The sequence below is a fragment of the Teleopsis dalmanni genome, chromosome 2 (genome assembly GCF_002237135.1).
Source record: "Teleopsis dalmanni isolate 2A chromosome 2, ASM223713v2, whole genome shotgun sequence".
Taxonomy (NCBI): domain Eukaryota; kingdom Metazoa; phylum Arthropoda; class Insecta; order Diptera; family Diopsidae; genus Teleopsis; species Teleopsis dalmanni.
The window spans coordinates 155,557,832-155,584,911 of record NC_051847.1 but is presented as its reverse complement, the minus strand read 5'-3'; the positions used below and the strand labels follow the sequence as shown (position 1 = coordinate 155,584,911).

Genomic DNA, 27,080 nt, shown 5'->3' with positions numbered 1-27,080 from the left:
ATTATTATTTATTATTATTACAGTTTTATTATTATTAAATTATTATTAATAAATCATTAACAAATTACTATTAAAAAAATTACTTTTAAAAAAGTTACTAATAAAGAAATTACGATTAAAAAAATTATTATTAATATCTTGTTATTAACAAATTATAGTTATTCAATCAATAAAGTAATAAATGTTTCGAATTGTAATTAATAACAATTATAAATAATCAAAAAATGGTAAAGACTACAAAGGCAAATTAAAATGAATTAAATTACTAAATAATAACCGCTGCCGTTGAAATTATGCCAATATAGCATAGAATTTTGCCCATCCCAGACTCAGCTATCAAGCTGGAATAAAATATGAAACCGTCCAGTATTAATAACTCTGAAGTAAAGCAAATTAAAATAATTAAAATATAAGTTTTAAAAATGAAACATTATCACCTAATATTTATGTTAACATTTGTCTACCTCACAATTAATTAGTACCAGCAGTTGCTGCAGCAATGGCAGGTTCTGATTCAGAACGTTTGTGTGTACGCCTCCCCAGGCGACTCTTTTTATATTCCAATAAATTGTTTATATTTTCCAATGAACTGGAATTACTATCCAAAAATAAATCGGGTTCACTACGTGCTAATTCATCGTTAGGAAACGAAACATTGCACGCATTCGTGTTTGGATCGAGCACGTTCTCATTAAGACACACGTCTTCCAAATCTACATCACTGTTGGAGAATATAGCGGTAGCGCCTGTCTCCAACGATTGCGTACTCAGTTCAACATCGTATTGATTTTTGACATAATTAGACGTTTTGTAATTTGGTGTGCTGTGGAAGCCAGAAGAAAACAAGCGTTCGTGTGTATCATCAGATGTATTCGAACGTTTTAAGCCATAAAGCGGATGTTTAGGCGATGTAGCTGCGTCAATACGTGATGTTGTATTATTTGCTGTTTGGGTGACATTAGTAAAACTCGAATTAACGGTCGGATTCGATTGTGCTGAATGCGTTGTTATATGTGGCACATTCATAAAACTACTTGGTTGCGAATTTTTTTCATCCTGGTGTTCCTTCATCAATTTACATGCTTTACCAAGCGCACATATCGTTAAACAGATACGTAAACCCATAATAAACACAAATGAAAATAGGAAGATGACAATTGAAGCCACATTATCGAATGTAACTGCTGTATAGATGGCTTTAACAAGCACCACACCTAGTGGAAACGGAATAAAGCCCATTCGTCTAGCCACCAAATCTGAATGATCTGAAAAAGCGTGCTTCTGGCGTGTTTGTGTCATATCATACGCTAGGCTAGTAGTGTACTCCCTGTATATGTGTTCCGGCAATTCGTTAAAGCGCGTAATGAAGGCATGTTTTAACCAATCGACAAGCACCTCAGTAAAGAACACAGCCACACAGTCTGGTATCATAACGCAGAATTGATTGAAGCTCCACTCAAATTCTTTCATAGTCTGTATAACCACAATGAAGAGCAACACACACAAATGGAAACGTTCACGCACATCACTGCATGTTAACTGGAAAAGATTGTTTTTGTCGAACTTTTTGAAGACGGAGCCTTTAAGTTCTACAAAATTATTTGATATCATAATTGTAAGCAATCCTTTGTTGTTGGAATTCACTGCCACATTTAATGTGGTGGCCTATAAATAAAAGCTTTAGATTTTTAAATCAAATTTCCCTTTCAGCCACTTACCTGGAACATTATTAGAAAACTATGCAGCACCACGTATATAAGTGCAAATATTATATGTGTTATCACACCAAAATGCTCGTGATTCGAATGTTTTGGTTCCGTAGCGGTCCAAAACAATGAATCTATGGTATCCTGCCCAAAAGCTGAGAGTAAGCGATCTCCCACCTCCAGCATATTATAAAATATGTACAATTTGATTATTGATTGAGATTTGATTATGTGATAAACACGATTTGTATCTATGGATATCATCAGCAGCGTGCACAACAGAAAAAGTGTGCACTTTAGTAGATCACAAATCTCAGCGGTGGTTAGAATGCACTGCGTGCGATGCCGCAATCCAAAACATTTCGCTATAGGCCGGAATATCAAACTCCACAATGCCATAGCAAAGCGTATGGGTAGAAATGTGTGAATGTAAAGAAATGAGTCAGCACATTGCATTATTCCATACACTATAAACCTTTCCAAATCTCTTGGTATGCGTATGAAGGAGTAAATTTTCTGTCGCCGTGCAGTGAAACGCTCCTCATCATGCTCCAGCATGTAGCTACGTGTCATTTCCACTTTGAAAAAATCTTTAAATGAAGGCGTCGCTTCTGAAGTGTGCATGTAATGGAAGAAAATTAACAAGTTATATGTGCAACTTGTTTTTCACCAACACCCACTTACCATTCTTATTTTCATCCTTGTTCTTATCTTGACTTTCATTTTGTGTTGTTGCTCCAGTTAATTTGTGAATGTGCGTACGATTTTTTTTATGCTCATCATCGGTTAAATCTTCTACATGAGTTTCTAAACTCTTATCAGCTTGAAAATGTATTTTCCTTTTAACCGCGTCAGTTTTATGCTTCCTTAATAAGGGATTCATAATTATAATTATAAAACAAAAATCCTCTTGATGTTGTTGACAATAGTTTGTTTTGATCGAACTTCTTACTAGAAAAATAAACGAAAATGCATATCGAGTCTCTAAATGCACAGTGGCAGCATTTGTTATTCTCCTTTGATATGCAATGACATATGATTCCCTACTATTAATTATTAGATATCGCCATTGATTTTCAATAAAAATAATAATCCCGTAAAAGAAATTACCAATTTGAAACATTTGTTATACATATCGTTAGTAAAATGTAATCAAACAACAGCTGATTTACATTTCATAAGTAAAATGTAAACAAACAACAGCTGAACTGTAAACAAAGTCACTACGGAAGTAAGTATTTATTAAAATCTTTATTTTTATTAATAAAATATTTAATTGATACATAAAATGCAGTGAAAATAATAAATGAAAATATATCAGATGATTTATTAATAACAACTATGTACCTTAAGCAACAATATATTCACAATATAATATTAACAATTCATTCACAAAATAACATATTAAACAAATTAAATTAATAATTTTATATACGATTAAGTTCATTTTTTCAAACAAAAGGGTTTGTACACAGAAGCATATGTGTTTATGCAATGATCAAAATCGAACACACATGCAACGTATGAATGTGCGGCCAACTTTTCCGTACGCCAGGCGGCTAATATTCGCTGGTGCCACAGCTAAAAGGGATGAGACGAAATATAAAAAAATATACAGAAATGTGTGTTGCAGATTTGACCGCACAACCAAGTGCTTCGGCAAATCAACATGTTTGATTCGTATGGATGCAGTTGATATTTGAATAGAACAGAAAATTGCTCATACAATTCCCACTATATAAATCTCTATAAAGTTGTTTTAAGGCTCTTAAAATTGATTTTAAGATCGCGTAAACACCCTAAATTGAATTTTGCTTAAAAGCACTTTTAGCTTACTAAATGTAGTTTAACATCACTTTTAGTAAGAAATGTCACTTTTAAGCTTTGCGTAAACACCTTAAAAGCAGTTTAAGATTTGAATTATCAGCTGTTAACAGTAAATAGGTACAAATAATTTGAATTTTATTACAAATAACACTAACCAAATAACTAAAAATATGGAGAAAAGGGAAATGAAAAGAAAAAATTGGATGAGAGAGGAGAAAGAATGTTTAATTAAAATATTTGCAGAAAAACAAATAATTAAATTGTTAGACGGCAAAAAATATAGAAAAAGCCTAATTGCATCCCAGAATCTAAATTGTTGTTATGTAAAGTACTTTTTAAATATTAATTGCCTGGCAACTCTGGCCTGTCATTATTCTATATTCCTTTTGTAATTATTATTCATTATTCATTTTTAGTATAGTTAATAAAGCGAAGTAAAGAACATGTTAAAAATACATCGGACCGTGTGTTTCACTTTTGCTAAAAATATATAATAGGTTATGGGCCCAGCACGCTTCCACTGCGAAGTAAAAAGCACGTGCACATAAAAAGTAGATTTAATACGTGTATAAAAATGTCGGGAACGGTGATTCGAGTTGAACCGCTTAACGCGGAAAACTACGATACATGGAAATTACAAATGAAAGCTATTCTCATAAAAAACGATTTATGGTCATATGTCGAAGGTACTGCGTCGTGTCCAACGGGCGAAGCGGCTGCAAAATGGATCAGCTTTGATCAGAAAGCGTGTGCTGATATAATGTTATCAGTAAGTGCATCAGAATTAAGATTAATTGCAGAATGCACAAATTCAAACGAAATGTGGATGAAACTACAAGCCACATATTCATCAAAAGGGCCTGCGCGCAAGGCGACGTTGCTGAAAAAGGCTGCACTTTCGCGCATGAAGGAGGGTGAAAAGGTTAGAGAGCACCTCAACGATTTTTTTGAAGCCGTGGCAAAATTAAAGGAAATTGACGTCACCATCGGGGATGAGCTTCTGGCCATACTGCTCCTATATAGCCTACCCGACTCTTTTAATACTTTCAGGTGCGCGTTAGAAACGCGCGACGAGCTGCCAAAGCCAGACATACTTCTAGTGAAAATATTAGAAGAAGCTGAATCGCAAAGGACAAAAGAAGACAGACATAGTGATGAAAACTCTCTATACATAAATCGAAATAAAAGCCGAAACGCAAAACAAAACAAACGATACAGTGATTCTAAACGAAACAAACAATGTTTTAATTGTGGCAAAATCGGACATTTTGCACGTGAATGTAAAAATAAAGCAAAAGCTGAAAATAACACGCAATTGAAAAATTCGGAAAAATCTGTAAACAATAATTTTAGCTATCATGCTGAAGATGCATTTATTAGCTCAATAAAAGAAAATTATTGGTGCCTAGATAGTGGATGTACTGCCCATTTAAGTGCAAACCGTGAATATTTTACAGACTTTCAAAAATCGAATAAAGTGCTTAACTTAGCAAACGACAACACAACAAATATAAACGGCGTCGGTAAAATGAAAATAACTGTAGACGTATACGGTCGTGATAATAACATTGATCTTAAAGAAGTTCTATATGTCGAGGACTTGCGTACAAGTCTACTTTCTGTATCAAAAATAGTAGACAGCGGATATGAAGTGCATTTTCGCCCTTCAGATGCAATCGTATTGGACAAATATCAGAAGGTTATAACTCGAGCGAAAAGATGTGGAAATCTTTTTATTGTTGAAAATAAAAATCATTTTGCACAAGTTGCTGAAGAAAAATGTGACATTGAAAAGTGGCACCAGAAAATGGGCCACATAAATGAAAACGATCTTAAAAAATTGGCTAGTAATAACCTAGTACACGGATTAAAATTAAATCCTAAACAAAAACTTCCGACTTGCGAAATTTGTATTAGTGAAAAACAAATACAAAAACCATTTCCTAAGAGTAAAGAAACTAGAACAAGTGACTTATTAGAGATCGTGCATAGTGATGTGTGCGGACCAATGAGAACAGCATCAAATTCGGATGCAAAATATTTCGTAACATTTATTGATGACAAATCACGCTATTGTCAAGTATATTTTATAAAACAAAAATCCGATGTATTAAATGTATTTAAGCAATACAAAAGAGCAGTAGAAACATTTACGGGTAAACGAATTAAGGCTTTACAATCAGACAATGGTAGAGAATACGTTAATTCTGAATTTAATTTATTCTTGAGGAAATTTGGTATACAAAGACGCTTAACTGCTCCATATACGCCGGAGCAAAATGGTATTGCTGAACGTAAAAACAGAATTCTAGTTGAAATGGCCCGTTGCATGATGAAACAAGCTGAAGTTCCGCCAAATTTTTGGGCAGAGGCCATAAATACAGCGTGCTATATTCGGAATAGGTGTCCTACAAAAGCATTGAACGGTGTAGTACCGCACAAGTTGTGGACTGGTAAAATGCCAACTATTGTACATTTTCAAGTATTTGGCTCTAAAGCATATGTCCTAAAAAAGGATAAGACTAGAGATAAATTCGATTCTAAGTCAGAACCTTACATGTTTGTTGGATATTCAAACGAAGCGAAAGCCTATCGGCTGTGGTCACCTACAAAACGAAATATAACAATAAGCCGTGATGTCGTGTTCGTAAACAAAAATATCTATCATAATAAATACGAAAACATTTATATTAACAATGAAAACGACTGCCAAACAAATGATTATATCGATATTGCGTTCGAAAATTGTGAAAATCAGAAACTGTCGGTCAATCCGAAAATTGTAGAAAATACAGATACGCGAGAAGAAAACTCCATTCGTAGAAGAGGTCGTCCGAGACTTATTCGCACAAATTCACGCGGTAGGCCTCGAAAAGAATATTACACGTCAAATCGGAATGGTGAAGAATCATCCAACGAAGACGAAAATACAAGTTCAGTAAGAAAAATTGCTGATAAAAACCATTCAGATGATGAACCTGACAACAACGTTTTTGAAGATTGTGAAATGGCGTTTCTCACTACATATCAAACTCCAGTAACGATTTTGGAGGCACTTGAAAGCGATGAAACAAATTCCTGGTCAAAAGCGCTAGAAGACGAAATGGTGGCACAACTAAAGAATAAAACATGGGAAGTGGTCGAAAGACCGAAATCACGAAAAGTTATTGGGAATAGATTCGTGCTTCGAACTAAAGATGACGAAAAACAGAAAGTACGATTAGTAGCGAAGGGTTTTGCACAACGACCAGGTGAAGACTTTCATGATACGTTTTCTCCAGTCGCTCGTTCAACATCTATAAGACTACTTGCGGCACTGGCAGCAAAAATGGATTTGGAGATCCATCAGATGGATGTCATTACAGCATACCTAAATGGAGAGCTCGAAGAGAGTGTCTTCATGGAAATTCCCGATTATCTTATACCATTCCTGAACAAAGTTGTTTCATCAAAACCAGTGGGAAAAACTTCAACAATATTGTGTGGAAAAGTTAAAGAAACAGCGCAGCATTGGTTAAAGGCGATTAAATCAAGTAAGTCACCTGTATGTTTATTAAAGAAAGCTCTTTATGGACTCCGTCAGTCTGGGCTATCATGGTACATGAAATTGACAAAGAAACTACAGAATATGGGTCTAAGTGCAGTACAACAGGATCCTTGTGTATTCACTAAGCGAGAAGGCAACGACATTGTTTTGATGACAATATATGTAGATGATTTACTAATAGCGTCCAATAATAAGTTTCGTATAAAAGAAATAAAGGCTGCACTTGCGAATGATTTCGAAATGAAGGATTTGGGAATAGTAAGTAATTGTCTTGGCATCGAGTTTCATCAAAATTTAAGCAAGCATCAAGTTTTTCTTTCACAAGAGAAGTATGCAAAAAGCATCATTGAAAAGTTCAATATGAAAGACTGTAAACCAGTGAAGACTCCCATAGAATTGAACATTAAGTTAACGAAACCAACAAAAATTGATGAAGGTGTTATGAAGATGTATCCCTATCAAAGCTTGATAGGAGCATTAATGTACTTAGCTGTTACAACTCGACCTGATATTGCGTTTGCTGTAAACTTTCTTAGCCAGTTCAATTCAAATTATAACGTGGAACATTGGAAAGCAGCAAAACGAATTCTAAGATACCTTAAAGGTACAAGCAACTATGGTCTATTGTATGAGAAAGACAATGAAGAATTGTATGGTCTGGTTGACGCTGATTGGGGCGCTGACTTAAACGATAGACGTTCATATTCAGGGTATGCGTTCATTATATCAGGAGCAGCGATATGTTGGGAAGCTCGAAAGCAACGTACAGTAGCGCTTTCAAGCACTGAATCAGAATATATGGCCATATCTGAGGCCACAAAAGAAGCGTTATACCTAAAGGCAATCCTTGATGATGTTGGCATTACAAGTAAGACAATTGAAATCTTTAATGATAATCAAAGCGCTCAAAAATTAACGGAAAGCTTCAGGTATCATCCACGGACAAAGCACATTGATATTCGTTATCACTTTATTCGCAGCAAGGTTAACGACGGCACTGTTAAAATCAAATATATGCCAACAGAAGAAATGCCCGCAGACGTCCTTACCAAAGGACTCACTACAGAAAAGCATGTTAATTGCTTACGGAAATTAGGAATGAAATATTAAAGTCATATTTTATACATAATAAAAGCACTTTAAGAGGGGGTGTTGTTATGTAAAGTACTTTTTAAATATTAATTGCCTGGCAACTCTGGCCTGTCATTATTCTATATTCCTTTTGTAATTATTATTCATTATTCATTTTTAGTATAGTTAATAAAGCGAAGTAAAGAACATGTTAAAAATACATCGGACCGTGTGTTTCACTTTTGCTAAAAATATATAATATAAATTAATTAAACTTGTTTATTTTTTATTCTCTATTTGAAAATCTTAACTTTACCGTAATGATGACTTTATATTTAAAACATTTTAGTTTAGTTTAAGTTAAGTTTATTATTTTCAATTATTTAAATTTGTCATTAAGCTCATTTTGTTATAAATAAAAAAAGTATAAATTAATTAATTTAAAATTTGTTTTTTCTACATTATTTTTTTAATTGCTTCTATGTAGAAGTGAAAATTTTCTCGCCAAGTACGTGCATATATGATCTCGCATAAGATGTCCGGACGACAAATTTTGTCGATTGTACATATGTTCAGGTTGGGAATATTCAACCCTTTAACGAAAGTATTTTCTGCTGGTGCCATTTTATCCTTAAGTAAATCTACAAGCCTGAAAAATATTTGTCGATTCACTCTAAAATCAACAATCCATTGTTCATCGTCATAGAACTACAGAACTTCAACATCCCACCATTCCGAACTTCTCTTCCTTTTGCTAAAAGTTCTTATACGTGGTGGAAGCTAAAAACAAAAATGCATTCTAAATATTTTATGAAAAACTTTATAAAAACACTTACATTCCTTAAAGCCTCATTAGCGAAACTTATTGCCATTTTTTTAAAGAGCTGCAATCGCATTTCTCGTAATTTTGTAAATTTTTTACGAGATGTTTTAAAAATCTGCATTGTTGCTTCATTACTATTTTCTACAATTTTGGTTATAATATTCCTTTTTTGCAATAAAAGCAAAACAATTTGTAGTTTTACTCTATTCATTTTAAAAATGTTTAAAATCAACATTTCTGTTTACTGTTAAACAGCTGATTGATTGACAGCTACCTTAAAAGTGCTTTTAATTTTTGTGCGTAAACGCTCTAAGTACAAATTTTAAAATCAGTTTTAAAACTGATTTTAAGACTCGCGTAAACGTAGTGTATGTCTCATATTACCAACGTAAGCAGACGCGCATTATTTTGTTCATTTTTCTTAAGCATTACTAATGACAAAAATTTGTGAATGCAGTTACTTAAAGGGGAAAGACGAAATATAGTAGAAATGTTCTGCGATTTGAGCTGCAACTATAGCAGCTAAGAGATGCATATTCATTGAGTTTTCATAGACAAAATTTATATATAATATATGACAATAGGGTGTGCACCGCATACCTCCACAGCTTAGAGCAGTCGTCACTGATAAAATGTATATAAATGATTTAAAATATTAGTAATATATTTAATTTTTTTTATATGTTATATTGTTAAGTGAAGTTTATAAAAGTTCTATCAGTTCACTCATTAATATAAACGAACAAGAGCTTTAACGAGACAGTGTGAATGTACTATAAATAAATTATATATAATTAATAATAAAAAATTAATAATTAATTTAATAATTAACTTTAATAATATACTTTGGCAGTTCTTACAAAATATTTACCAAAAGTTCGTTACATATTAATACTATTTATATTTCTAACTATAAAGTTTTATATTACTAATTATTTTGCAAGTTATATCATGAACGTGTGCAAGTTAGGCTAAGTGGATGCTAAACCGAATGGGAGATTTTTTGGGATTTTTTGCACTGCACACATTTAGCCATTTATTAACACGTATCGACACATCACTACATTTTCGGCACAACTTCGATTTTCCCACATTTAGAACGCAACTTAGTCTAACTCGCACACGTCCCATATTTCCACTGCATCTAAAACTACTAATGTTATAGCACATTCAAACTGTCTCATTTACGTAGTTTTGATCATTATAACTACTAATGAGGATAATTTACCATATATAAGTCTTTCTTATAAATGAAATCATTAACAATAAATCAGCTCATTTAAGGCGAAAAATGTTGATGTGACTTTTGAAGATAAATTGTCCACAGGGGAAATTTTCAAAAGCTGAAATATATGTAATATATTTCATATGTGAAATGTGCACAAACAACAGCTAAGGTATAAACAAAGGTAATTAATATATAAAATGTATATATATTAATTATTATGTCAATTATATATATAAATTTTTTTGGGTGATATATTATTAAGTGGGGTTTATAAAGTTCTGTCAGCTTATCATAATATGAAAGTTTCGCCATTAAGGTCATGTGCGAGTTCGAGTAAATTGAGGTAAAATAAATTGAAATTTTCTAGGGATTTTTTGCACTGCACTAATGTAGATATTTCATTATTTATTGCACTTATTTTTTATTTTTGGTTTCAAGTTTTCAAATTTATTTATTTATTAAACATCATAAAATTTTCACAATGGTAACACCTAATTTATCTAATTTAACCTACTCAAAATTCTAGTAAATACTAACATTCACTACCATACCATTTATTATTTCTCTCAATTTACCATCAATTTACTCGAACTCGCACATGGTCTAAAAGAAATCGTTTAATGAGGATTTAATTTTAAGTTTAATTTAAGTTATGCATTTTAAATTAAATGTGTACTAACTTTATTACAAAAATGTTGGATTACTTTAGTAATGTTCGACTGCGCAACAAAGTTTGACATCAAGAATGAATATAGTTTGAATTTAGGTTTACTAATCAAAATCGCCAATATATCAATTCCATTTTCAATTTTATACAAATTTTGCTGTTCTGTTTTTGTTGTTTATATCAAAGCCTATTACAAGCATTGATAATATTTTTTTTTTCGAATATAAGTTAATATTACTTCAGTTATTATAAAACAAGTATGACAATATGCATAATCTAGTTCTTATAGTATGCACAAGAACTGACTAACGAGTCTCGTTATCACAATTTTGACATTCTCCTGCTTCGCCTGTTTATTTACAATATGTTCAATATCAATTTCATAAGTTTTATATACTTTGCATAATAGTCATGAAAAAAAACAAGATTGTAATCAATTATTGGAATTATATAAATAATTCTTAATATATAATATTATTATACAAATTCTTTCAAAGTTTTTTTGTGTTGTTTATTTTGGCGATTGCCGGTCTTTGGACATGCGCATTACAAAAAACAATAAAAACAGCTGATAATAAGAAATAATGACACTTCATTTGACAATTCGATCAGAAAGGCAATTATGAAATTTAGTCAATAGAGAAAATCAGTCTGTGAAAAATTCCGTGCGATGTTTAACGATTTTGGTGACAGTGAAAACAGTTTTTAATATTGGAAATTTAAAAAATCCTATAAATGTTTTGCTTAATAACACAATCGAAAATAAACAAACTATAAGTTAATATTGAGCTATGGGGGAGACTGCTCCCACTCCGCACACACCAGCACCATCGCCTACAGATGAAAATGCTGGTGACACGGTCGCGACAAGAGTTAAAGTGTTGATTGTGGGCGCTGGAATGGCCGGACTTTCTGCTGCAAATCATCTAAAGCAAAATGGTTGCGAGAACTTTCGTATTTTGGAGGCCAGAAATCGCATTGGCGGAAGAATTGTCTCAATACCTATGGGAACGCAAAAAGTGAGTTAACGCTGTGGGGCGGTGTATAGCACAAAAAGCATTATGTAAGCAAGAACTAGGATTAGCTCATAGGCGAAAGACTCTAAAAATTAATTGTTATTATTTTATTTTATTTTATTATTATTTTTATTTTTTCGCTCTATTGTTTTTTTTTCTTTAATACTTTGCAAGTGTTCCGTATTTATATTTGGTATTTTTAATTTTAAGAGTTTTAGTTCCCAGCTGTTGCTGCTCCAATTTCTTTATACTATTTTTATTTTTAAACATGTGAAAAAAGCCTAAACATGTGAAAAATTTAATTAGACTTTTTTATTTATATTTTCACTTAAAAAAGTCTCTTAACATTTCTAAGTTGTAAATAATGACGCATACGCAAAGTCAGCCGATTTTTATTTTTATTTGCGAGCTTTCACATCCGCATTTTTATGCCAAATGTCCTTGCCTGAGGTTTTGTTTATTTGGCCTTTCCTTATTTTGATTTTGTTTTGTGTAAAATGAACAATTTTGGCAAATTGTTGATTATTTTATAATACAATGGTTTTCTATTTATATAATTGTCCATTACTCTGTCCTACTTTATACCATACTTTAAAACTATCTAACATATGTGATATCTCAGTCCATAAATAAACGGGGGAGTTACTATTCCTTCATTATTATTATGACATGTTCCATAAATTACAATCACAATTTAAGAACATATGCTTTCCACCTTCTGTTGTTATAATGCTGCCGAAGTATTCAAACTGTTCGACGTTTTCCACGATTGTATTACTTATTGTGAGCTGGTAGGTGTTAGGTCTGTTGATACGCATGGATTTTGTCTTAGCAATATTAGTGTTAACTGTTGCACACTTAGTTGAGAGATCTGTAATTTGGGCTTGCATATTAGCGTGTCTGTTAGAGATCAAGACCACATCAACGGCATATTCCTTAAGGGTAAGGGATATAACTAAAGGAGTTTTTGATTTTTGTTACCAGGAATCAATATTAACAATTAATTACATATAAAATAAAAATCCTATAAGACAATTTTGTCTAATCAGAGTTCAACAGCTTTCAATATGCAATCTCTTCTTCCACTGTAAAGCACATTACTGAAGAACCCTTTATTAAATATTAATCGCAGCTATCTAAACATAAGTATATTCCAATATTCAATAGAATTTGTAAACTTAAACATATATAGAAAACGAAAAAATTGCTCAATAGTCGTGGTAACGTATAGGATTACCACTTGCACATTTCGTATCATCCGCCGATCTAAAATAATAATAAGAGAATATAAAATTAAAGATTAAATTCTCAATGAATACGACGTGCCTCGTACTTAAAGTATAGTTTTGGATTATATTCTGCTGTTCATATTATATTCATGCAATCTAAAAACTTGCAAGTTTCAACTTACCGTGTTCTTATTATTATTATTAATATTATTATTGAAATGTTCAGAAATAACATATAATATATGAACTTAGTCTAATCACAAGAGATTTTCAATTTCTACCATCGCGAGCTATTGCTCTTAGCTCACTTAATGATTTGCTCCTTTCTTTATTAATACTTATTTTCCATGTTGTTCTCGCCCGACTGCGATTTCTTCTTCCCTGCGAATTCCACTCGAGTGCAGCATGAACAATTTTATTGCTTGGCATGCGTGTTTTTATTATGCTTCCACATAATAATTAAAATAATTGACTACAACTCTGGACTTACTTAGACGTAAGTCGTCCTTGGCCGCGTCGCCTAACTTCCGCTAGCCAGCCCGATTAGTTACTTGCTGTCGCCAGTTGGTAGTACGGAATGCCCTCAAATCGTTGGTCACCTGGTCCTTCCACCGAACAATGGTTTCCGCATCAATGGTACTGAATCAAACACCTTTCTAGCCGGATCACTTTTTTCCATTTGCAGAACATGACCACCTCAGCGAAGCCGCTGAATTTTTATGCGCTTAACTATGTCAATGTGGCGCTATATTTCATCGTTCCATCTAATTTGATACTCATCGCCAACGCGTAAGGGACCATAGATCTTCCGAAATATTTTTCTCTCGAATGCTCCTTCTATCAATTCTGGACTAGGTATCACTATTCATTAGTATATATGCACTAATTTTACGCAACAATTTATAAATGATAATATTTATTAATAGATAAGATTAATTTATATAAAGTGAGTATTTAGTAAGGAACTCGGTAATCAAATAATATGGTAATAGTGTTGTGCCAAAAATAAATGACACTAGAAATGTTTTTTTTACTTGCCATTTGACACTATTACCGAAGTCGTACTCGAGATCGTGAATATCGCTTTCGTTTTATTAGTTTTCAATAACTAGTTTAAAAATCAATAAGATTATTAATCTGTTGTTGTTGTATCCCTCTGGGCATATCCCGAATGAGTGCCTCCGGGACGTAGACCCGGTCGTTCTTGGAACCATTAATCTCATAGTAATTGGTATTAAACTCTGGATTTAAACCTAATTTACTATATACATGTAATATTCCAGAAGTCATATCCATTTCTCTTATAATGTTGTTATTTCGCTATTTTGAAGTCATATGATTCATATATATGATATGATAATTCTTTCTATAAATACTGTAATATATATGGTAAGTTTAATAATTCTAAAATAAAGTAATGTTACATAATTGTATAATAATAATGATAATAACCAGTATAATGTTTTTGCACTTAAATGTTATTTTATAGCAAATTAAGTAATAAAACTCAACTGCTATTTGTTATTAGTATTGACTTCATTATAATTATTAGAAGTTATAATACTGATTTAAACATTTGTTGTTTTAATCTTAGATATAGTTTACTAACTATATAACTTTAGTTTACTAAAGTTACTAGACTGGAAATTTTAAGACTATTAATAAATCAAAATATATTGTTTGGTTTAACACTCTAGACCTCATCCGGTTAAATGAAAACTAAATTAAAGTAGTAAATCTCTTCCTGACAATCGTATATCATGTGATGAGGAAATGTTTCCCTTTGCATTACACAAAAACTGTTATTATCAGTATGCTTTAGACACTGTATCTATATTTTAACAATTGCAGAATTGTGGGCGTTAGTATACTTCATCATAAAATTGGCCTTTCTTATACTTTTATCAAGAATGGTAATATTCACCAGGAAAGTACTAGCATTTGACATCAAAATTGAAAGAAAACTAATAAATACTCAAGAAACCACTAATTAATATAGGTTTCATTCTGTTTAAACAGAGAAGATTGCAAATAGTTTTATTATCAATGAGCAATTGCCTTATGCCTTTCGGACTGATACACAAATCTATTCTATACTTGTACGTACCTACCCAAGCGTTCTGGCAAGTAGATATCTTGCAGTTAAAATATTGATATTTTTTAAAAACAACTATATTATACACTTCGATTAAAAAAATAAAAGATAACAAAATTATAGTTAAACTAACTTCATAAAAAATAGTTAGAACTACTGCACGTAATCCCGCTAGTAAAGAATAACTTGATCATCCAGCAATTACTATAGTATAAACTCCTATTTTATTAATTCTTAAAAAATAGAAATCTTAAATTAAAAGAGCTCGAGTCCCATAAAAGGAATTAAGGAATTTCTGTGAATTGTTTCGTTACCGTTGAATCCTTCGAAATCAAGTATATAGATGAGTGTTACTTTATTCATATTAATCTCTGTAATTATTATAGCTCTGCAATCATTATGCGACTATAAAATAGACTACAGTTCTTGTAATGCCTCTTGAGAAAATAAAGTACATAATATAAAAATATATTACATATTAGATACTGCGAAAGAACTATGAAAAAATAACCCACGTATAAATGTATATATTCTCTTATTTGAAAAACCCAATGCTTTCTGTTAGCACTATTATCTATCAAATCTTATTTGGCATTGAATTTCGTTCAATAAAAAAGATAGTAAAAAGTTACACCCTTTTTACTAAAAATGGTCAGGTTAGTTAAAGTTAAAAAGGCTAGTTGTGGTCCATACATAGAGCTATTGGATCCTAGAAATACCGGTTAGAGTTCAACCTTTACATTGATTTTATAGTAGATATTTTTATGAAATAAAAGGGTGCTTGAAGTTCTATTTCTGAAATAGAGACACCGAACATTTTTTAATGATTTAAAGCGTGTGTTTATAGACCAGAACTTTAAGTGACTTGAACCGAGATCTTGTTGTCATAGTTCTGGTACATATGTATGTATCTCGGTTGCCATTAAAATAAAATAAGTACTGACAAATGCCGTTTTCAAAAAAATATGCATATACTTTATAAGTAGAAATCAAAATATTTAAAAAATTCTGAGTTCATAAGCCTTTAAAAAAATATTTTTATATTAGGTGAAGTATATATGTTATGTGTCATATACACATATAATTATATACTTATAATGGAATCAGCTCTTTCATTCTGTGACGTATTTTGATGCGATAATATAAATTTACTAGTTTGTTGAGCAAATATTGATGCTATATAATAGCAATATAAATATGTTTATGTAAATGTTTTTGAAAAATATTTAATAAATTTAAAGAAAAAAAATGAGACTTATTAAAAGTAATCTATTGTTAGGAAAGTACAAAAAATTGTATAAAAGAAATTATCTTGCAAATCACGTAATTAAGACACCTTGAGAGCGCCAATAATTTCGTCTATATGACGTGAAAGGAAGCAACAAATCAAAAGACCATGATCGCCTCTACACAGTGTATCTGATGTTGTTACGATAAATAACAATACATCAACTTCTCGTATATAATAGCAGTTTTTGCTGTCAAATACTAATTTTAATTATAGCAAATTATAATTTGTGAAAATTACTTTAATATGAAAGAGCATGCATCGCACCCAATTTTAATTTCCATGTTAAATTCGCTGCCACTTAAAAAACAAACCTGATTTTATTCATATAAAAATCCACAAGTGCCGCTGGCGGTTATTGTAGCGAAACGCGGGCTTGGATTTAGATCTCTTGTTTTCGCAAATGTCATTCATAGACATGATCCATTATAAAAAAGTCATTAGTGTAGTGATATGCAGGAACAAGTCTATTCAAGTGAATTCAGATTCAATCTAAATAAACTTGTTTTAATTAATTCTCGATTGTATCGAGAGAGACTACGAAATGCATGTTTATTTAAAATAATTAATAAGAAATTTTAAATAAAATTAAAATCACTGAAATGTGAAAATTGCTGCACTTGATGCTACTTAACTGCCACTTTTGCTTTATTATCATTATGTCAGAGTAAGACTTTTAATCTCATAGGAAATCAATCAAATCAATTAAATTTATTCCTAATGTTAACGCTTTAATTGTCTTGAAAATGCATCTCTGAACAGACAAAAAAAATTTAGAAAAAAAAAATTTCTAACTACATTTACTCATGCGATTTCATTTCCCCTTTCTACCCTTCAATAAAAAATACAGTGTCAGAAAGCGAACTGCATAGAGTAAGAATATCAGCTGTTTAACTTGTCAAATCAGTGTGGCATATGCACATAGCAAACTTATGCATTTGACATTTTCAGTGTTGCAAATGTATGCAAGGAAGTTAAGGAAGGTTAAGGTTAAGGAAGAAGATAAATGCATACCATTTAAAACACTGAACTCTTAAGACTCTTTTTGGGAACAAAAATTATTATCAAAACCAAAATCTTAATATATATAATAATGACTCTACAAAAGAATACTATTAAAATTCAATAATTGAAATATAAAAAAATATAATTAAATTGTTCTACAGCAAATAATAAATATCATTCTAATATTCATTCATTCTAATATAATACAGCAATTGAATTATTTAATGAAATTTCACAACAAATAAACAAAATTTCAAGTTCGAATACACAACTTATATACAACTTTGGTTCAGTGGCCTAATGAGAACACTGACTCTGAACTTCAAATTTGGCAGGGCACGAGTTCAACCCATTGTACTTGCAGTCCCAAAAGAAAATTTACGATTAAATAAATACAAGAAATAATTTCAAGACCACTTCAAGATGATGGGTATTTGGCAGTATCGAAATAGCTGTATAGCAGCCAAGAAATTCAATTAATTAAAATTAGTAAAAATTTTTGCTGTTGTAATTTCATTACTATCCGATAAAAATCTCTATTGAAGACAAAAGTTTACATTAAGCATTTAGTTTCTTTCGTCAAAGAAATCAATTTAATGTCTTAATATATAAACTATTAATCAGATTAAGCTTACTTAATGGCTTCGTAGCGTTTGGTAAAACGTACAGACTATGTTAAACAAATTTTAATATAGCTATCAAAATATAGCTCTAAGAAGACTAGTGAACGCAAAAAAATATGGCATAACCGAGGCTATAAAACTGAGACAATTTTAAAATGCATTAAGAATAACGCCCTCAAGTTCTTCGGTACTATGAACACTCTTCCGAATGCAAAACTATTTAAATTACGCTAAAATATTCGCAAACATTCTTTGGAAGCGTTTACATGGCTACGTTTTTGATGTACAACAGATTTTTTTCACAATATATGGAAATGCTATCTCATTTATGCATCCCGGACGCGCCTATATAATAATTGTCAAACTTTTTTTTTTTATTTATTTATTTTTTTTTCGACAAATAAAAAGCTACAAAGAAAATTATTCTTATTTTATAAATTGTTTATAATTTGTACGTCGTGACACAAAAAGCCTTCTAATCAGAGAAATATGCTAGGCTTATTTTTTCCAATATTACCATATTGTAAAAAAAATTATCAAATAACTCTCGTATATATAAACTGTGCACGATTCGGTGCGAATGTTCTAGAAAAACAAAATGTGAAGTTTTACATTTCTTGCGCTTGCACACATTTGCAACACTGAAAATGTCAAATGCATAAGTTTGCTATGTGCATATGCCACACTGATTTGACAAGTTAAACAGCTGACGTCCTTACTCTACGCAGTTCGCTTTCAGACACTGTATTTTTTATTGAGAAAATGGTTGCAAAAAAATTAGTAAAAAAAAGACTAAAAACACACAAGAAATGGACATATGACGAAATTAACATTATCTTAAATTATATCAAAGAAAATCCGGCACTAGAGGTAAGTTCAGAAAACGTTTGCAAGGTTTTATATAATCGGTTCAGCAAATGGTTGAAAGTACCTGCTGTGTTTTCACTAGAAACTGCAGCTATCATATGCAAATTCAAACAATACATATGTAATATTATTATGTATGTACGAATATCTCTAGGATCCAACTGCGCAAGTTTATTATAAAGATTTAATTGCGAAAACCGGTATAAACACTACATGGGATTTAATACGGTGGAAAGTAAGGCACTTGAAGGCGAAATATAAAAAGGCGAACGATTGGCGAAATACGATTGGAGCTGATTTACTTGAATCGGATGCAGAAGCTACCAGTATTGAAGGTAAACTTTCTTATATCTACCATAAATACGAAAATCTGATTGCAAGTCATTATTTATATAGGAAAAGTTCTACAAATTTGCCCCTTTTACAATCAACTAACTGAAATTTTATGCAAAACATCCGATGAGCAACAGATTACTTCAGTGGTCAACACTGAAAGTAGGTTAGATCCGCTTAAAACTTCTTTGTCCAATGATGGTTGCGTTGAGCAAACCGCTTACTTTATCGAAGTTGTTTGTGATAATGTGAATATCAAAGAGGAAGTTATTGAGTCTCAGAATGCGATTTCAACAGAAGGAGCTCCAATTGACTTAGCAGAGCCAAGTTCTTCCACAACGACGTCAAGAAATAATGATTTACCAAAGAAGACCTTTGTGGACAGGTCTTCGTCGGCTGATCTTGCAGATTTTCAAGCTGAGCGAATGGCAATCTGCAAATTGAAATTGGCTTGGAGAAAGGAAAAACATCAACAACAATTATTGTTAAGTGAAAGAAAAATGAAGTTAAAGGAGCAAAAACTGAGGGCTGACATAGATTTCAAAAAAAGAAAATTGGAATTAAAGGCTTTAAAAATCGAAACAGAAGAAAAATTAAAAATGTTCAAAATCGAAAAAGATGAACGAATTGCGAAATTCGAAATTGAGTTGGCGTATAAATACAAGACAAAATAATTATTGTTAAATACTTTTTCTTTTTAAATACACTCCATTTAATTAAGTATTACTGATTATATTGTTTGCCTATTTATTTCACCATCAACTATTGTTTTAGTCTCCATAGAAACAATAGTAATAGTAACTAAAATAACGTCAGTACCTTTGATCTACTGAACTATAGGATGACATGGAGCTAGAACATGGACTTTGTCGAAATCACTACAGATTGTGTTTATCGGTGCACGACGAGAAGACACCAGAACACTTATTCTGTCATTGTCTAGTCTTAAACAGATCCAAGCTTAAGCTTGGAGGCGCCCCATTCTTTAATTGACTCAGCTTATATTTAACATTGAAATTGTTCAAATATTTGTATTTACATTCGGCTGGTTTTAAATAAACTTACAGTTTATATTATAATTATACAATAGCATAATTATATTATAAGACTGCATTGAATCGGGAATACGGCTATAGTAATAGAAAAGTTTTGAAGGGTAGTCTGACTGATAACTATTTGGAATATTGGCAAATACATATTATCATTCATAGATAAGGTGGTTTTTAAAATAAACGAGATTTTTTTTGTTTTACTATTTACTTTGTACTGTCAATGTACAAGTCATTAAAAACAATACCCTACCCAAGTTATACAAATTGAACTATGAGGCTTTCACACCTCATCCATCTGGCATCCAACTATTGTTGCCTGTATGTAAACCTTCAAAGTATGTTGTTGAAAAAAGATTGGTCTTAAATTATTTCTGAAAGAAATATGGTAGGGACACGGTTCGGATTACTAGGACATGTCCATTTGACAGCCGATTTTATTAAACACAGCTATTTAATTTAAATTTTTCTACTATAAACATAGTGGAAAAATATAATATATATTTATACTATATATATTTTAGTAACTATTTTAAATATAAAATATAGTAAAAATTTAGAGTTAAGATTTACAGTAAGATAATATTGTATGAATAAATAAGCTATATCGGCATATTGCGTGTAGGGAAAAGTTATTAAATCTTCTTGAACTAAAAAGCGTAAAGTGTTATCTACCGTTATGGAATGTCTGTTATGCATGAAGGGAAAGTTTGTGGGGTGCTAATTGAAACTATCAGTGCAATGAAGTATAGTTCTAAATCAACAGGACTTAATTCATTTCAATTCAATAGTGTGGTTATTTGCCGTGAATACTCGTTCTCACTGATGTACGCTCGGCTGCATTACGTATACGTTTTTCATGATACGAAGAAAGTAAATGACGGATGCAATACTGAATATAGGTTGACTGATTGTGGGATGCTTGTTTGTGTGGCACGCAGAGTAATAAATGCTTACAGAGCAGTAGATTATGTTATTTTATAAGAAAGATTTTGGACTGCGCATAATTTTAACTGTCAAAAATTTTCATTTTGCATTACTTACTTACATAGTTGGCTATTACAGACGTGAGTCGTCCTTGGTCGCGACGAATATACTCCGCCAGCCAGCCCGATTAATTGCTTGTTGCTGCCAATTGGTAGTACCGAGCGCCTCCAAATCGTTGGTGATCTGGTTCTGCCACCGAAGATACAGACGTACTCTACCGTATCTTCAATTTGCATTCGCAACTAAAATTACAAACATGACAGCTAAAATTACAAAAAACTCTCGTTTGAATCCAGTATATGAAAGTTCGGTATACGCTGAACGATAACAATAATTTAAAACTCGTAGAGTTATGGATTGATTTGCACAGCTATTTGTTACTTTTTCAAATCTCTCAAATCTATATCTATACATTGTTATTAATAGGTTAGGTTAGGTTCGAAAGAGCGCATGCTGACCGTTGTCAGCACTTCTACTCGGAGGCATATATTGCCCATTGTGATGTCCTCAAAAAATTTTACCGGGAGAGGCGAGTTGATAACCTTTGTAATCCCTGTTAAACCATTTGGTGTTCCAGATGAAGTTGAAGAGATCCGATAAGTTTGCTTGTTATAAATATATTGTAGACTTAATGTTATCACGCTTAAGTCTACTCTACTATTGTAAGAACAAATAAATTTTATAAACTTTTAGTTTATTATTTGATCGATTATTTTTATTATGTGTTTAATTTAAGATAGATTTACGCATTAACTGCATTTTTCTCTATTTGTTTTCAAATCAAAATGTATTAAATACAAAGTACATGAATATCAGCAGTTTATTGTCATCACTGTCATCCATAAATGTAGTAACTTTCACTGTATGTCTGCAGGCCAAGCCGTCTGCTCAACTTTTTTCTCTGTAAGGTATTATGAACGTTTAAGTCATGAAGCATTTTTTTATTTTTATTTATATTTATCAATAACTTCACTAATAAATAATTAATTATCTTATTACCTTTTAAATGCATTAGTAATGCAATGTTATGCCGCTTAGCAGCGATTGCTTTGTAATCTTATCAAGTTACGCTATAAAGAATTAGGTTGGACTAATTTGTGTGCTATATTTTTATAATTAAGTATACTCATAATTCGACCAACGTGATAAAAACCTTATAGTCTTAACGCTTTTTCAGTGGTGGGCACATTATTTAAATGTAAAATATTTATTCTTACTTTTTAAAACTTATTTAGCGTTACCAATTTTTAATGATTATTTTTAGGTTGAACTTGGCGCGAATTGGATACATGGAGTATTGGGAAATCCAATTTTTGAAATGGCAGTGCAATATGGTCTAGTCAGTGTAGTTAATGTGCCCAAGCCTCATCAAGTAGTAGCATCTACAGAAGATGGCCATCAAGTTCCTTTCAGCATATTGCAAGAAATCTATGAGGCTTATGTGTGTTTCCTGCGTCGTTGTGATGAGTATTTTCTATGTCAATATGTACCACCGCCCGATATAAACAGCGTTGGTGAGCACATTAATTACGAAATCGAAATCTTTCTAAATTCTGTGAAAGATCCAAAAGAAAAACGCTTAAGAAAACTAATTTTTAATTGTTTGCTTAAACGTGAAACATGCATTACTGGCTGTAGTAATATGAACGAAGTAGATCTATTAGAACTAGGTGAGTTATAATACATAGAGCATTCATTTTCAAATAAATAACTTAAATATATACATTACAGGTAGTTACACGGAATTACAAGGCGGTAATATTGTACTGCCTGCTGGATATAGTTCAATTTTAAAACCACTTTCAGCACAAATACCTAAAGATGCTATAGTTATGAAATGTCCAGTTAAAAAAATACACTGGAAACGAAAAAAGACTCTTACCGGTTTAGATACGCTCAATGAAAATTCTGAAAATGAGGATTCTGATGATTCGGAAAAAACTGTAACTGAATATCCTACAGCTGGTGCTGCTGCAGCAGGTATTCGTGGTGGTTCAATTGAATCTGATAGCGGCTGTGATTGGTCTAGTGATACAAATGATAGCCCTGTTCGCATAGATTGTGTAGACGGGCGTACATATTATGCTGAACATGTGATATGCACAATACCTTTGGGTGTGCTCAAATGTACACATAAAACGTTATTCGATCCAGAACTACCGCACTATAAACGTGAAGCTATAGAAAACTTAATGTTTGGCACAGTAGATAAAATATTTTTAGAATATGAACGACCATTTCTGAGTGCAGATATTTCTGAAATAATGTTACTCTGGGACGATGAGGATGATTATGAATCAAGTACCACCGATATGCAGCGTACATCAGTTGAATATCTTAGCAAAAATTGGTTTAAGAAAATATACTCATTTGCAAAGATGTCAGATACATTGCTTTTGGGTTGGGTATCTGGACGTGAAGCGGAATTTATGGAAACTTTATCGCATGAAGTGGTTGCTGAAAAGTGTACAGAAATATTAAGAACATTTTTAAAGGATCCATATGTGCCCAAACCAAAACGTTGTGTTTGGTAAGTCTATAGATTAAAAATCAGAATTTCCCCGTTCGACTCGTCGATGAACATTAGCATGACTTTCTCAGTATTACGTTCATAGATTAGGTTCTATACATAAGGAAGAATATATAAATCATGAAAAAAATACTTCTACAAACAGAATAGTATTGAAATTTAACAAAAATAAAAATATAATTAATTAGTTCAATTATTCTACACCTGGTTTATGATTTGGTTCTAATATAAACACAGCAAGTGAAATTGTTAATAAAACTTTCATAGCAAATTAACAAAACTCCGGAAAAATAAGCGAATATAAATGTAAAGTACGATTTTGGGTCAGTTGGTTAGATGGCGCTAACTCTGAGCTTCAAATTTAGCAGGATACGAGCTCGATTCCTGATACTTGCAGTCTCAAAAAATTATTTATGAATAATTAAATAAAATAATTATTTCCAAGACCACTAATGAAGGTATTTGGCAATACTCGAAACAGCTGTATGGTCAGCCAAAACTTCAAGTAATTAAAATAATATAAAATGAATTTTTGTTGTTGTACTTTGCTACTCGTCGGTAAAAAAACCTCTTTTTTATTCAATAACAGAATACTGGAATCAAGTATACTAGTAAAATACTTATATCCAGCAAATTTTAATGCCATGATATTGACAATTAGTTCTCATATTTAATTATATAAACACAGACTTATATATTTCACTGATATGTACATTTAAAATATTTCCTCATGCAAAGTATCCTTTAAAAAAATAAATGCCTCGGAAATTCGAAAGAAATGCGATAGCAATCGATTTTGTATAATTTTTCCGACAACTTTTCTCAGAAAAATATTATCAACTTTAATAGAAAACGTATCGCAAATGCGATATATCACTGTTAAGATATTTCGAAGGTTGTGTCTTGTTAGACGCTAAAAAGGATTCGTAACCATTCTTAAGTTTAATTATGTTTAGGATTTTCTTTTGGACTATCAACAATTCTTTTTCAAATTTTTGTTTTATAATAAATACCTTTTTTAAACTCTTTATATGTATTTTCAGTACAAGTTGGCATAGTCAGCCGTTTACTAGTGGATCGTATACATCCATACCAGTTGGTGCTACACAAGAGGATATTGACAACTTAGCACAACCACTTTACGCGAGTCCACATGCTACAAAAGTAAAAAAAAATATATTATTAATATAAAAAAAAATATTTTAATTGTTTTTTATTGTGTTATCATAGCCTGTTGTAGTGTTCGCTGGTGAGCATACTCATTCCAGTTTTTATTCAACAGTACATGGTGCCTACTTGAGTGGTCGTACCGCTGCTCAATATCTCTTACAAAGTGATGAACCCAATGAAATAACATTGGAATCTGATGGCAGCGATTTGAGCGCTTGGATTCAAGGGATTGCTTTAGATTAAGTATGTAGACAGTAAATAAAAAGTTCTGTGAAGTACTACTAATGTTAGCAAAACATTACTCAAACTAAAGCACAACAGAGAACGCAAATTGCATATTAAAAAAAAAAATTATATAAAACAAAGTCTTATTACTGAATGTGTGACGAGTTTATGGAATTGTGAGATTTGCTTAGATGCACATTATATGATATTTTTTTATGTTGTTTATAAATTTAAATCTATTCTAGATTATAAGTATATAACACAGATTTGCATGTATTATTTCGTTATTAATCACGTTGTTATATTTAAAAAAGTAAATTAATTAAACAATTTTATTTTATTAAATATTCTGTTTTATATTTTATTTATTGATTATAATTTATTTATATAATGTTTATTAATATTTTACGAATTCAACAGTCAAATTCATTGATATTTAACTCATATAAATTAAGTAGCTTTTATTTAAATATTTATTAAATAATAAATTCAGTGATAGCGTTAGATATTTATCAACAGCTTAAGTATTTTATTTCTACTGTAAATAAGTATATAAGCCACTTTTTCTATCTATTCTTCTTCTTTAAACATGTAAAAAATATTTCATTTAAATTTGTTTATAACATTAAGTCATAGTTTAAATAAAAACAACAAATAGACTAGCATAGCGCATTTATTTGTAGGCTTTTATAAATTATTTGTATACAAAATGATAGAAGTAATATGTAACTGTAATTGTGTAAAGTTCAATTGATTTTATTTTCCCAATTAAGACATTTTAACTAACTGTTTTATATGAAATTAATTAAAATAATTATTTTAAATATAAACACTAAGTTGCTGGAAAAATATACTTGAATGTATTTTAAGTTTCTTTTTTTAAAGCATAGAATGACATTAACACCAAACTACACTGCAATAAATATTTTATATAATTAATTAATTAATTATATAATTAATTTATATAATTGATATTATAATAATTAAATTCAAAATAATATAATTAAAATTATGTTATAATTTTTCAATATAAAATAATTAAATTTATATAGTCAATATTTTGAAGCATTTTGTTATTCTTTCTTTGAGCAGGTTATTTTAATAACTGAATTATTAAGTTGTTGACACGGGCCTTAATCAGTATAAATAAATAAACATTTTATAATAAATCACTTTGTTTTTAGACTGACATCTGAATTAATACATATTTTTATTCTATTTAATTATTATTTATTTTTTTAATACCTATTTCACATATTTTTCATTGCAGTAACTCCTTGACTGAATAATTTTTTCTAGTTACTTTTAATTTAAAACTATTAAAATTATCCAAAGTTTTGTTTTTGTTATTTATTTTTACTTATTTTTCTTTTTTTTTAACTACTTAATTTTTTTGTTTTGTTTTTGTTATTTATTTTTACTTATTTTTTTTTTTCAACTATTTTATTTTTTTGTAAAATATTAATTTTTTTTGCTTCAATATTTACGATATAGCTATAATAGATAAATACTTTTTCAGACTTTAAGATTATTAATAACTTAAAATTAAACAATTATAAATTGTTATAAATATTGATATCGACCTCAATTGTTCTATTAATTTTTTTACCAGACATTTTTTCATTATTTTAAAACTTTAATATAATTCTTAAATTATTATAATTTTAACTAGAAGAATATAACATAAAGTTGGCTTATAAATTGTAAAAAAATTCTTTTTATTTTATTTTTTAATGCTCTATTATTTGTTGAAGTAATATTTTCTCAATTTTTGTAATATAAATTTTTCAGTAT

The 27,080-nt window shown here is 30.8% G+C and overlaps 3 protein-coding genes across 4 annotated transcripts; 2 read left to right on the top strand and 1 right to left on the bottom strand.

Moving 5' to 3' along the window:
• Window positions 1-233: 233 nt before the first annotated feature.
• On the bottom strand, window positions 234-2,882 carry LOC119683081 (protein TAPT1 homolog). 2 transcript variants are annotated; one of them, XM_038096687.1, is made up of 4 exons: window positions 2,391-2,882; window positions 1,719-2,317; window positions 438-1,665; window positions 234-378 (listed from the first exon to the last, which is right to left on the bottom strand). In XM_038096687.1, the coding sequence occupies exons 1-3, from the start codon at window positions 2,827-2,829 to the stop codon at window positions 472-474; spliced, it is 2,232 nt and encodes a 743-aa protein (XP_037952615.1). In that variant the 5' UTR covers window positions 2,830-2,882; the 3' UTR covers window positions 234-378; window positions 438-471. The 2 variants fall into 2 exon arrangements, with proteins under 2 accessions (XP_037952615.1, XP_037952616.1); XM_038096688.1 differs by having other exon boundaries at window positions 465-1,665.
• Window positions 2,883-11,364: 8,482 nt separating this feature from the next.
• LOC119683079 (peroxisomal N(1)-acetyl-spermine/spermidine oxidase-like) lies at window positions 11,365-25,552 on the top strand. The gene is made up of 5 exons (XM_038096684.1): window positions 11,365-11,888; window positions 22,626-23,031; window positions 23,093-23,891; window positions 24,935-25,055; window positions 25,122-25,552. Exons 1-5 carry the CDS (start codon window positions 11,661-11,663, stop codon window positions 25,302-25,304), a joined length of 1,737 nt encoding a protein of 578 aa, XP_037952612.1. The 5' UTR covers window positions 11,365-11,660; the 3' UTR covers window positions 25,305-25,552.
• Window positions 18,580-20,022, top strand: LOC119683080. Its single transcript, XM_038096685.1, has 3 exons — window positions 18,580-18,995; window positions 19,147-19,327; window positions 19,389-20,022. The coding sequence occupies exons 1-3, from the start codon at window positions 18,888-18,890 to the stop codon at window positions 19,997-19,999; spliced, it is 900 nt and encodes a 299-aa protein (XP_037952613.1). The 5' UTR covers window positions 18,580-18,887; the 3' UTR covers window positions 20,000-20,022.
• Window positions 25,553-27,080: the final 1,528 nt, after the last annotated feature.

Bases quoted from the DNA above. Each gene is read 5' to 3' on its own strand.
- LOC119683081 (XM_038096687.1), bottom strand. From the start codon at position 2,829: ATGTTTCAAATTGGTAATTTCTTTTACGGGATTATTATTTTTATTGAA. The intron at 2,318-2,390 runs GTAAGTGGGTGT...TGCACACTTCAG, and splicing joins CAAGGATGAAAATAAGAATG to AAGCGACGCCTTCATTTAAA. The intron at 1,666-1,718 runs GTAAGTGGCTGA...TTTTATTTATAG, and splicing joins GTTTTCTAATAATGTTCCAG to GCCACCACATTAAATGTGGC.
- LOC119683079 (XM_038096684.1), top strand. From the start codon at position 11,661: ATGGGGGAGACTGCTCCCACTCCGCACACACCAGCACCATCGCCTACA. The intron at 11,889-22,625 runs GTGAGTTAACGC...GATTATTTTTAG, and splicing joins TACCTATGGGAACGCAAAAA to GTTGAACTTGGCGCGAATTG. The intron at 23,892-24,934 runs GTAAGTCTATAG...ATGTATTTTCAG, and splicing joins AAACCAAAACGTTGTGTTTG to TACAAGTTGGCATAGTCAGC.
- LOC119683080 (XM_038096685.1), top strand. From the start codon at position 18,888: ATGGTTGCAAAAAAATTAGTAAAAAAAAGACTAAAAACACACAAGAAA. The intron at 18,996-19,146 runs GTAAGTTCAGAA...GAATATCTCTAG, and splicing joins AAGAAAATCCGGCACTAGAG to GATCCAACTGCGCAAGTTTA. The intron at 19,328-19,388 runs GTAAACTTTCTT...TTATTTATATAG, and splicing joins AGAAGCTACCAGTATTGAAG to GAAAAGTTCTACAAATTTGC.